The sequence below is a fragment of the Lepidochelys kempii genome, chromosome 7 (genome assembly GCF_965140265.1).
Source record: "Lepidochelys kempii isolate rLepKem1 chromosome 7, rLepKem1.hap2, whole genome shotgun sequence".
Lineage (NCBI taxonomy): Eukaryota > Metazoa > Chordata > Testudines > Cheloniidae > Lepidochelys > Lepidochelys kempii.
The window spans coordinates 97148244-97161181 of NC_133262.1; the positions used below are offsets into that span (position 1 = coordinate 97148244).

Below are 12938 nucleotides of genomic sequence, written 5' to 3' on the forward strand. Positions count from 1 at the left end.
ATGTTTATAGTTTGTAGTAGTCAGGTAGTAGTTCTTAAGTTTCCTTTTGGGTTCCTCCCCCAGCCCTCCCCTCACCAACGCTTCCCAGGGTCCGGGGTATGCCTGATCCCCAGGATTCAAGCTCTGTGAGGACTGTGGATAGTTTATGCCTAAAAAAGTGACCCACACTCTTCCTGTCTGTGGTGTCTCAAGGAGAGCCACCACAAGAAGTGCAGAATTTGCAAAGGGTTCCACCCTAGGACCTTAAAGGACCAAGATCCAAGACTCAAGATCCTTTTAATGAAGGCGGCACTCCAGCCACAATCCGACCTAGGGTCAGCAGAACCCACACCCAGCACCTCCTTGTTTGTGCGCAGTGATCCGGCGCTGATGGTGTGTGAGCTGGTGCCGAGGAAGGACCCCAAGGAGTCACGGCACCGCCACGCTCCATCCATAGACAGTCTTCTGTGCGGCATCAGTCTCAGTCCCCAGTGCCCCACAAAAAGAAAAGGCTGGAGGGGGTCACTCTCCCCCTTCCAAGCCCAAGGAGCCTGCAGCAGGGAGACCCCAATTCAATCCACATCACCTCGGCTCTTCCACCTCCCAGGGTCTCATCGATTCCTGCTCCCCCACCAATATCCAAACTTCGAGTCGCTCCACCTTACAGCGTAGAAGCTCCATGGCTGAATGCAGTGGAGCTCTCGTGCTCTGATCAAGTCAGACAAGTTCTCCTTGGCAGCAGGAAACCCTCTACAACAGCTACCTACCTTGCCAAGTGGAAGATATTTTCAATCTGGTCGGCGCAGCACATTCTGTCCCCAACGCTCGCCTTGGTGCCACTTATACTGGACTATCTTTTCCATCTCAAGCAGCAGGGGCTGTCCATGTCATCAATAGTGGTTCACTTGGCCACCATCTCTGCCTTCCACACAGGCGCAGAGGACTGTTCAGTCTTTGCTAACCAGATAGTCAGCTGTTTCCTTAAAGGTCTCGACAGACTATACCCACAGGTCCAACAGCCTGTCCTGGCTTGGGACCTCAATCTGGTCCTTTCCAGACTTATGGGACCGCCATTTGAGCCCTTGGCGACGTGCTCCCTGCTCTCTCTCTCATACAAGGTGGCATTTCTGGTAGCGATAACCTCAACCAGAAGGGTGTCTGAGCTCAGGGCCCTAAATTCAGAGCCCCCTTACACAGTAGTCCATAAGGGCAAGGTTCAGCTCAGGCTTCACCCGGCTTTTCTCCCAAAGGTTGTCTCCCAATTTCACATCGACCAGGATATCTTCCTCCCTGTATTCTATCCTAAGCTGCACTCCAGCGCCAGGGAGCAGAGGCTTCACTGGATGTCTGCAGAGCGCTAGCCTTCTACATTGAGAGAACGAAACTGTTCTGAACTTCTGTCCAATTATTCTTGGCAGTGGCAGACAGAATGAAAGGTCTTCCTGTCTCCTCTCAGCATATCTCGTCATGGATCATGTCATGTATTCAGGATTGCTATAGCTTGGCAAAGGTGCCCGCTCCTTCCATCACCGCGCACTCCATCAAGGCTCAGGCCTCCTCAGCAGCATTCCTGGCGCAGGTTCCCACCCAGGGAAATCTGCAGAGCAGCAACATGGTCCTCCATACACATTTTCACCACGCACTATGCAATCACTCAGCAAGCCAGAGACGATGCGGCCTTTGGGAGAACAGTGCTACAATCAGTGGACGACTCCGACCCCACCTCCTAAACTTGGGCTTGGGAGTCACCTGATTGGAATGAACATGAACAATCACTTGAAGAAGAAACAGTTACTCACCTTCTTGTAACTATTGTTCTTCAGGATGTGTTGTTCATGTCCATTCCAATACCCGCCCTCCTACCCCTCTGTTGGAGTAGCTGGCAAGAAGGAATTAAGGGGGTGGTGGGTTGGCAGGACCCTATATTGGGCGCCATGAAGGCACAACTCCAGGGAGCACCCAGGCCGACCCTACAGATGCTGCTAAAGGAAAAATCTTCTGGCTGGCGTGCACACGGCACGCACACACCTGATTGGAATGGACATAAGCAAGACATCTCGAAGAACAACACCTTACGAGAAGGTGAGTAACTGTTTTTTCCTCATAACTGCAGAATATCGGATTTCTCTTCCACCTGCCTGAAAGAGTTTTTATTTTACATACTTTCTTCAGAGGGGGCTGATATTCAACAAAATATTCAACAGTTTTGAGGGGAAAACTATAACCGAAAGGGTGTTAAGAGTCAATAATAACATGAAATACTTCTTAAACCTTTTCAGTAAAACCCTTTACACAATGTGGAAATAGGCACCTTTCTAAATACCATCTAGTAGTAGATAGGAAATACTTGCTGCGTTCTAGATGGTATCATGTTAATTTTCTTCAAATCTCGTAGAGCCATGGAGTTTAAGGCCAGAAGGGACCACCAGATCATCTCCTGATATGTGCACACTGTCGTGATGAAACATAACCATCTATTTATTGAGACATTTTTCTTTTTGTTCTTCAAAAGCACTTGGAGTTTTTAGAATTCTCTCTTTAGAAAACTAATACATTTCCCATTGAAGTCTTTCCTTTCACGTCAATGCGTTTTGCATCAGGCCCTTAAAATCTTGTTCATATCTTTTGCATTCAGGCTCAGTAATACCAGAGTGTACCATTTCAGTTTCAGGCTGCATCTTAGATCATGTAGTAACAGAGTATAATAAAGAACAAAAAACTGAATTTTATTTCCACCCCAAGTAGTATATAAATCAGAAGCGTGATGTCTGGTCTGCTCTTTCAAAGTGATTAGAAGACAAAATTGATGAGTGTTACTCTGTACTTGAAAGTATAATGATGAGAACAGTTGTAAACTTAAGAGTTCTGATGTCTTATAGATAAGTTACTGTGACAAAGCTCTGTCCTTGCCTCCATGGGTCCCGCGTTTCCTGGCGGATTTCGCTAGCGTCAGAGGCTCACTGTGACCCTCCACGTAACCCTTCTCTCTCTAGGGTCAAGGGTCACAGTCTACTGAGCCATTTTCATCATAAGCCAGTAAGGGAGGTGAGGAGAAGTTATCCTTCCTTGCACAGTCTCTGTTGTCTCCCAGTCTCAGTGATTAATCAGGGGGCAAAGGGAGCCCAGGCCCACCCTCTACTCCGGACTCCAGCCCAGGGACCCTAATAGTATCAGCTATGGTAGCTGACCTTTTAGAAACATGACATGCACAGTTCCCTGGGCTACTTCCCCCACAGCAGCCCTCACTTCCTCAAGTTCCACTTCACCCTTACCTCAGGGCCTCCTTCCTTGTGCCTGATACGGTGTGTACTACTCAGTCTCTCTAACAGTACAGCTCCTGACATGCATACCCACGTGACTAAGTGGGAAGCTTTTAACTAGTTTCAGCCAGCCCCTGATTGGCTTCAGGTGTCCCAATCAACCTAGCGTTCTCCCTGCCTTCTGGAAGGTTCTTAATTGGCCCCAGGTGTCTTAATTGACCTGGAGAAGCTGCCATTTCACTTATCCTGGTACCAGGGATTTGTTTAGCCTGGAGCTAATATATCTATCTCCCACTACTTTTCTATAGCCATCTGGCCTAGCCCCATCACAGTAGCTACTGCCACTAGACACTTTTTGCTAAGGGTCTGGTTATTTCCAGAGCTTAACAAGGCAATACATTTAAAAGTGATAAAAGGAAATGCTTTTTTTATATGACTCATAATTAACTTATGGAACTCATTGTCAGAGGATATAATTTGGGCTAAAACCTTAATAGGAGTCATAAAAAAGATTTAGACATTTATGTGGATCATGAAAACATCCACACATATGCATTAGACAGAACAAAACCCTTTTTTTTTTTTTTTTTTAGAAAGGTTATAAACGCTCATGCTTCAGAACATATGAAAACCACAGAGTGATAGTGGTTAGTTGCCCTTACAGGCAGGTCAGGCCATAGATGTCCACTTCAGGATTTCTTTGAAGCATATTGTACTGACTACTATCAGAGACAGAAAATGGTGCACACTAACAACTTCTGTATACTGATCCAGTATAGTAATTCATATGTTCCTAAGATATATGTCAGGTGGGCAGGGTAATACAGTGATCCAACACTGCAAAGGCACAGTTGACAGCTGGTTTAAGATGTGTACCATCCTGGAAAGGTGAGTGGTATCTGAATCAAAACAAAATTTGAGGTTGAGATAAGGACCAACTCTGCTAAGGACTAAGAGCTTTAAAAACTAATGTCCAATTACTGTAAGCTATGTTGGGGTTCTCCTCAACTCTCAGTGTAAAGCCTAGATATTCCATCACTTCTAGGAAGACATGTGTTGGCCTGTCCAAAACTGATCCGTTGTCCAACAGCTATAACTCTAGTTTAGAGAATTTACTAGCCCAGTCCCTATGTAATTTGTGGTCAGTATACCAGCAGAACCATACCTTTGGGGTTTGCATGTGGAAACAGCCAGGTGCTCAGAGAATATTAGCTTTGGGGTCGGTCACATTGGAAACAAGATGAAAAAAATCCATGCAAAAATCCCTTAATTCTGTGATATTTGTGGTCATCCAGTTACAAACTAAAGCCAGCTAAGCCAAGACAGGACTGACAAAATCTAGTTACCTCAAGCAACATTATGGTATGGGAAAGTATTGTGTAGTTCATTGTATTAATCAGTGCAATTGTGTAATACACTATGCCATTAGAAACATTGATTTGGAGGAAAATAGTTGTTTTAGTTTTCAACTCCCATATTCTTATTAACTGACCTAATCACCCTCTCAATTAATGATTATTACTCTTAGTGTATTAATAGTTTAAATATTATAATTAAATTGATCCTATTTATACATAGAAAACAGGACCAGAGCTTGAAGAGTTGTGCTAACAAAAATGTATGCACTACTTTTCTTTTTCTTTTTCTTTTTAGGGAACAGAAAATACGTTGCAGCTTCATCAATGGCCTACAAAGGATTTTCAAAGTAGTGGATCATCAGAAGGTCATTTTCTCCCAGGCATGTGTTTTATTCTTGTCATGCAAAAATGAATAGTCTAATATTTTTGTTTCAGAGTAACAGCCGTGTTAGTCTGTATTCGCAAAAAGAAAAGGAGGACTTGTGGCACCTTAGAGACTAACCAATTTATTAGAGCATAAGCTTTCGTGAGCTACAGCTCACTTCCTCAGATGCATATCGTGGAAACTGCAGCAGGCTTTATATATACACAGAGAATATGAAACAATACCTATTCCCACCCCACTGTCCTGCTGGTAATAGCTTATCTAAAGTGATTTCCAGCACAAATCCAGGTTTTCTCACCCTCCACCCCCCCACACAAATTCACTCTCCTGCTGGTGATAGCCCATCCAAAGTGACAACTCTTTACACAATGTGCATGACAATCAAGCTGGGCTATTTCCTGCACAAATCCAGGTTCTCACATCCCCCCCACCCCCATACACACACAAACTCACTCTCCTGCTGGTAATAGCTCATCCAAACTGACCACTCTTCAAGTTAAAATCCAAGTTAAACCAGAACATCTGTGGGGGGGGGGGGGGTAGGAAAAAACAAGAGGAAACAGGCTACCTTGCATAATGACTTAGCCACTCCAAGTCTCTATTTAAGCCTAAATTAATAGTATCCAATTTGCAAATGAATTCCAATTCAGCAGTTTCTCGCTGGAGTCTGGATTTGAAGTTTTTTTGTTTTAAGATAGCGACCTTCATGTCTGTGATCGCGTGACCAGAGAGATTGAAGTGTTCTCCGACTGGTTTATGAATGTTATAATTCTTGACATCTGATTTGTGTCCATTTATTCTTTTACGTAGAGACTGTCCAGTTTGACCAATGTACATGGCAGAGGGGCATTGCTGGCACATGATGGCATATATCACATTGGTGGATGTGCAGGTGAACGAGCCTCTGATAGTGTGGCTGATGTTATTAGGCCCTGTGATGGTGTCCCCTGAATAGATATGTGGGCACAGTTGGCAACGGGCTTTGTTGCAAGGATAAGTTCCTGGGTTAGTGGTTCTGTTGTGTGGTATGTGGTTGTTGGTGAGTATTTGCTTCAGGTTGCGGGGCTGTCTGTAGGCAAGGACTGGCCTGTCTCCCAAGATTTGTGAGAGTGTTGGGTCATCCTTTAGGATAGGTTGTAGATCCTTAATAATGCGTTGGAGGGGTTTTAGTTGGGGGCTGAAGGTGACGGCTAGTGGCGTTCTGTTATTTTCTTTGTTAGGCCTGTCCTGTAGTAGGTAACTTAAGAGTTCCCAGAAGTTCCCAGAGTGTCCCAGGGGACACCATCACAGGGCCTAATAACATCAGCCACACTATCAGAGGCTCGTTCACCTGCACATCCACCAATGTGATATATGCCATCATGTGCCAGCAATGCCCCTCTGCCATGTACATTGGTCAAACTGGACAGTCTCTACGTAAAAGAATAAATGGACACAAATCAGATGTCAAGAATTATAACATTCATAAACCAGTCGGAGAACACTTCAATCTCTCTGGTCACGCGATCACAGACATGAAGGTCGCTATCTTAAAACAAAAAAACTTCAAATCCAGACTCCAGCGAGAAACTGCTGAATTGGAATTCATTTGCAAATTGGATACTATTAATTTAGGCTTAAATAGAGACTTGGAGTGGCTAAGTCATTATGCAAGGTAGCCTGTTTCCTCTTGTTTTTTCCTACCCCCCCCCCCCACAGATGTTCTGGTTTAACTTGGATTTTAACTTGAAGAGTGGTCAGTTTGGATGAGCTATTACCAGCAGGAGAGTGAGTTTGTGTGTGTATGGGGGTAGGGGGGATGTGAGAACCTGGATTTGTGCAGGAAATAGCCCAGCTTGATTGTCATGCACATTGTGTAAAGAGTTGTCACTTTGGATGGGCTATCACCAGCAGGAGAGTGAATTTGTGTGGGGGGGTGGAGGGTGAGAAAACCTGGATTTGTGCTGGAAATCACTTTAGATAAGCTATTACCAGCAGGACAGTGGGGTGGGAATAGGTATTGTTTCATATTCTCTGTGTATATATAAAGCCTGCTGCAGTTTCCACGATATGCATCTGAGGAAGTGAGCTGTAGCTCACGAAAGCTTATGCTCTAATAAATTGGTTAGTCTCTAAGGTGCCACAAGTCCTCCTAATATTTTTGTGGGATGGCTGCATGTTACAATGTTAATTTATCATTTGAATGTATTTCAAAGGTACTGAAGAGGATCTGACATTAAGGACATCCCTGTATGGGTTATTATTCCACATGTATGCTGATAAAAGTGACTGGGAGACAGGACTAAAAGTGTTAGATGAAGCCATTCAAGTTCTGCCTCGAACTAAACATAGACTGTAAGTTGGTTGATCTCTTTTTTTACTGAAACATTTTAAGCATCCTGACTCTTGAGAAATATAAAAATATGGATAATATTTAAATATATATTTTACATTAATAAAATAGTATAGAGGTTGCCTTTTTGTTGAGCTGACAATTTTTATAACAGAAGACAATATTGTATCTTTTCCCTGCCCCTTCACACTGCTTTTGAGTATCAAAGAAAGGCTTGATCTTTGATTGCTTCTTATAATTAAAATGTTTATAATGTTTGTGTAGGTCATCTTTAAAAAAGTTCCTAAGTAGGTACTGTATAACCTTTTCAACTATTTGATTATGGATCTTACTTTGCTCTGTTTCCTTCTCTTCTAATTACTATCTGAAGTCCAGATTTTAAAAGCAAGATGTTGTAAGAAAAGCTTTTTAGATGTGATCACAGGATGAGTTACGATTCAAATTACCCATTGAAATGAAGTTGAGCTAAGGAGAATGAGATCTCAGGCAGCTTACTCTTCCCTCTCTATGCATATGTACCTCTAATTTAGACTTTGTGCTCCTTTTGATCACTACTGTAATAAAATAATAATATAAAATATATGTCAGTTATTTCCCCCCGATTTTGTTATCCTTGCATTTTTCAAAGAGAGTTCCACACATGTTTTAACCTCTCCAGCTCCCCTCTTTATTATTTCTTTGTCCTGACTAGTATTCATGACACCTGTCTATTTTATATCATCTGCCAAGATAGGAGCTTGCTAATGATATGTTACTTCTCTAAGTAAACCCTCCAGACAATGTTGACAAGCAAACACTGTGGCTTAACCAGTTAAGATAGTATCCCATCAGAGGTACGTTTCATATTTCTCCGTCAAGTTCTTACGTCTCTTGTTCCTGACTTTGGGGTCAGGCCTCTTCATTGGTTACAGTGGATTCAACTGAGGTTGTTTTTCAGGGGGTGACTCCTCACATAGCTTATTTCATTATTTAAGTCAAAATACTATATTAAAACATTATATTTAACCTATCTTTTATTTAATGACCAGGCTTGTTGAACATCAAGGCATGTGTTGTCTGGTTGAAGAACATTGTTTGGCTAATACATTAGTAAAAGTATATTTGAATGATTAGTTATTATTCAGTTTGTTTTGCATAAAAATCCATGACAACATTTACGTCTAAGTGTGTTACTTGCGGCCGGCTACAATTTCACATGTCTGAATGTCTATTTCATATTAGATGAGTGAGGGTGGAGAAGGGGGTACTACCACCTTTTAAGATAAAATAACAGGAATTTGGACTTTCCCCAGCTCTAACTCCAGTTAGGTTAAAACTCTGAAACTAGACTATAAGCAGCCTAAGGCTCTGATCCTGCAAAGACTTACACGTGCAAAGGCTTAAGCACAGCGTTATGACAAGTAACAGTAGTTGAGGATCTCCCCTGTGTGTAGTCTCTTTGATGTCAAAGGAACTGGTCATAGTGCATAAGGTTACATATGTGCATCTTTGCAGGATTAGGGTCTAATTTATTTTCTAAAGTTAAGGTTTGTAAATATCCAGAGGAGCAGGGAATTTGACTTTTCTATAAAAGAAAGATGAGTAGTGAAGTGCAGTTACCTTCACAACTGTAACATATTGTAGGATACAGTCCATAATTTTACAGATAAGAAATTGAGTAATTTCTAAACTTTTTTTTTAGCCTGATTTTCAAACATATGGTTATAGTGAAGGCAAGACTTGGACGTAATTTTATGATGGACATTCAGAAATTCAAGGATGAAAGTGAGGACTATGTGTCACATATGTGGCACCGTCTGGCACCAATCTCCAAAGACATTGTCGGGCAGTTAACCTGCTATCAGAATGCCATTGAAGCTTTACAGGTCTCTATGTTGTTAATTTTTAATAGACTCTTAATAGAATAGAATATACAGCTCACTGCATGCATCCGATGAAGTGAGCTGTAGCTCACGAAAGCTTATGCTCAAATAAATTTGTTAGTCTCTAAGATGCCACAAGTACTCCTTTTCTTTTTAACACCAGTCAAGGAGATGTTTAATGCAACACCTGGTCATTGTTAGTTTCAATTCTTTATCTTCCATTTGTAGTCATCTTCTCTCAGTCCTCCATTATACTGTCTCACTGCTTAGCTCCTTCCCAATAGTGATGGACTGATAATGAGCAAAAGAGAGTAATTTTTTTACATAATTTAATTTCTTTGGTATCTCCATCACTTTAGAATTATACATAAGAGTAAACCATTAATTACATGTTCATTTAGCATTACTTTTCATCATAGTTTAAAATAGTTCAATTTAATAGAAAGAATAAATGTTGTGCAAATTGTTTTGTCAGTTTGTTAATTTGGTGAGGGTTATTTTTCACAACTTTGAAATTATTTTTCTGATGGAAAACCAAGTGGATGTAGTTTAAGTCCTGGGACTCTGTGTCAACGCATTTGAACTGATGCCTGGTCTCTCTTGAGGAGGAAAAGGCCTAACAGTGACTAATTGATGGAGACTTTAATAGAAGAAAAGAAATTTAACTAATACTGATTTTTTTAATTACATTCAGTTAGACATTTTCCCTGATTAGGCAATGTCAGTAAATTGCTTGCTACCTATTTAAAATTAAATTTTTGCTTCCAAAAAAACTGACAAATCTATATAGATCTTAGTATCAGTAATTTGATGTTACAGACTACAGTATGTGAACTAAATCATTCTGTCTTTTCTGTAGAAACAAGAAAGTGAGTGGCAGAAAGTTGATTATCTAATGGAATTTGCAGAATGGTTATACTGCAATAAGTTTCCTCTTAATGATGCTATTAAACATCTGGACTGGGCAGTAGATATCTTGCTACATTTGAAACTTGCCAAAGGACCTCTTGAGGAAGAAGGTGTGTAATTGATGTACTTATCCTTCAAAATAATTTCAGTACATGAATGCAGTATATGTTTTTTGTCTTACTATCTTTTACAGAATAAAAGCACCTGATCATTTTCAGTATATAAAAAGACCTTATATGGAACATGTTTCAGAGTAGCAGCCGTGTTAGTCTGTAGTCGCAAAAAGAAAAGGAGTACTTGTGGCACCTTAGAGACTAATTTGTTAGTCTTTAAGGTGCCACAAGTACTCCTTTTCTTTATATAGAACATGTTTCTTCATCTACAAAAGACTTAGAGGAAGTGAAAATGAAAAACCTGAGCTTCTTCACTTAAGACCTGATTCAAAACTGAAGTTACTGACGTCAGTGAACTTTGCATCAGGCCCTTAAATAAATCACAGAAGAAATGGAACAGGTTGATACAAAGATAGGTGCCAGAGACACTCAAGAACCAGTGTTGATGTAAATAACTAGTTTGTACCCCTTTTACAGATAGTGAAATGGAGGCATAGAGAGACTGTCACTTTCCCATGAATGCTCAATGCAACGACCAGAGATAGAATCTGGCGTTCTGACTCCCAGACCCTTATTACAACTATGAAACCACACCCCATTTCTTTATCCCTTTACCCTATTTCCATTACTTTATGAAATCTCTGGGTAAAATTTTCAAAAGTGCCTAGGTCCCATTTTAAAACATGATTGTCAATGGGACTTCAGCCTCCTAAGCACGAGCGTGATTTTTGAAGAAGCAACTCAGGCCCCTAAGTTTTTACCCTTTGTAACCATTTACATTGCTAATACCTCAGTGACTAGTTTGATAGAATGTTCCAGTCTAATTGAAGAAAACAACTAATTTCTAGACGAATGATGTGTGACATTAACTGACATCTTCTCCATTTGTGTCGTATTTTTATATAGACAGATGAGATGGGTCAAAAAAGAACAAGTGATGAGATGCAGTTGTGAAAGATGCATGATTCCTCTGTTAACACTGCATAATTAAAATGGCACTGAAAATGTCCTATTCATGTTTTTTTCTTTAAATATTACTTATCATTGTTTGTGTAATGGCAATTTAAAATTAATCTCTATTCATGGTATTTCCCTTCCATTCCACATAATCTTGCTGGTTGTTGATGAATGCTGGGCCCCTTTCATCAGTTCTCTTTTAAGAAGAAAAGCATTAACCATTTTGTATAAAAATGTATATATAGATTTTAATGGATTTTGAGAAAAATAGAACAAAAAAAGCAGATCAGATTATGAACTTATTAAAGTTGTTCCTGCCCCTTTAGGGGAATATGGATATTTTTGTTAAAATCTCAGATCCCACAATCTTCCACATTTAACTCATAACAGTTAGAGCACCACTCTTAAGGGGCCCCAGAACAGAAAGTTAGAATATCCACCCTGTGGGCTGCTTAAACCAGGCACAATTAGATGAGGGTACCCTTACTCTGCATTTCTTTGCTTTGTCATTGCTTACAGTTCTTTTTAAAGTGTATTGTTATGTTTTTATTAATAATTGAAACTATGATAGAAGTAATATTCTTCTATCATAGCAAGGTCATCTTTGGTAAGTTGGATTTCCATTTTTCTAATGTCATCTTGCTGTCAGTGGATTCTTTTTCATTTCCACCTTAGAAATGCAACTTTAAATAAGCCTTGAAATATTGTACAATGTCAGACCATTGACATTGTTTTCATTGTTGTTTTTTAACAGAGAAAAACATCAAACAAGAAATACCATCTCCAGCAAAGCTGAAGGTAGACTTTGGGGTAAATGTTACAATTCCCCAAACTGCTAATGAAGATTTAAAAAACATAAGGCAATTGGAAACTTTGTTTAGAGCACATACTTTAATGGCTATAATTTCTGGCCATAGCTCACCTTATCATCAACAACACTGTTTGATGGCTTATGCTAACATCATTCGTATCTGGCAGGTGAGGAGATCAGAATTTACCAATCACATTTAATTTATCTACTATATGAATACATAGGGAGACAGTATTTTGTTATTTTAACTGTCTTTATTATAATACAGACAATCCAATTTTACAATATTGTTAGGATATAGTTTTACAGTTTCTAAGCTTTAAATTAGAAAATTATCACAAGAAACTAGAGAGTACCTCTGTGTAGTTCAAATTCTTCCAACAACCATATGGAAGAAAGACAGTGCTCAGCTAAAGCTATTACTCTCTGTTGGTGTGTATATTCTTTGGAGCCTGGGGATCCACTTCTTCTACCAATGGTTTCTAAACTTTACTATCTAAATAGCTAGGGTAGAATAAGAACCATGATTGGTGATTTACAGAATTCACAATACTATTGGTGAAGAACAATAATTACAGATAGATAGTGACTTAGATCATTTCAAAGGGTATGTCATTTAACTAAAGGAATTATTTGACTTAGGCCTGGTTTACACTGGGCGGGGGGGATCAATCTAAGTTGCACAACTTCAGCTACATGAATAACGCAGCTGAAGTCCATGTACTTAGATCTACTGTTCTGCAGCATTTCAAATCAAATTGAATGAACCTCATTAAATGTTGTATTTTCTCATTGATGTGACTGCCTAATTTCCAGTGACATTTATAGAAAACATCAGAAGGACTGCACTGCATGTTAAATTTTTTTAATTTATTTAAATATTCGAAATGGTGAAAGCTGTACTTTACCTCAGTATATGCCACATGCCATCGTAAGTGCCACCTGAGTGGTGTGGGTGAGAGATCTGCAAAG

General features: G+C 40.1%; 1 protein-coding gene across 11 annotated transcripts in view; it reads left to right on the plus strand.

Moving 5' to 3' along the window:
* Window positions 1-12938, plus strand: part of CFAP46 (cilia and flagella associated protein 46) — a 141125-nt gene that overhangs the window by 65446 nt on the left and 62741 nt on the right. For all 11 annotated transcript variants that reach the window (XR_012160032.1, XM_073353956.1, XM_073353952.1 and 8 more), the window contains 5 exons: window positions 4893-4977; window positions 7178-7316; window positions 8996-9179; window positions 10036-10195; window positions 11910-12133. Coding sequence is in view for 10 of the 11 variants with exons in the window: in XM_073353956.1 (XP_073210057.1) it covers window positions 4893-4977; window positions 7178-7316; window positions 8996-9179; window positions 10036-10195; window positions 11910-12133 (792 nt within the window). In the remaining variant the exon portion in view is untranslated. The remainder of the gene's footprint in view (window positions 1-4892; window positions 4978-7177; window positions 7317-8995; window positions 9180-10035; window positions 10196-11909; window positions 12134-12938) is intronic.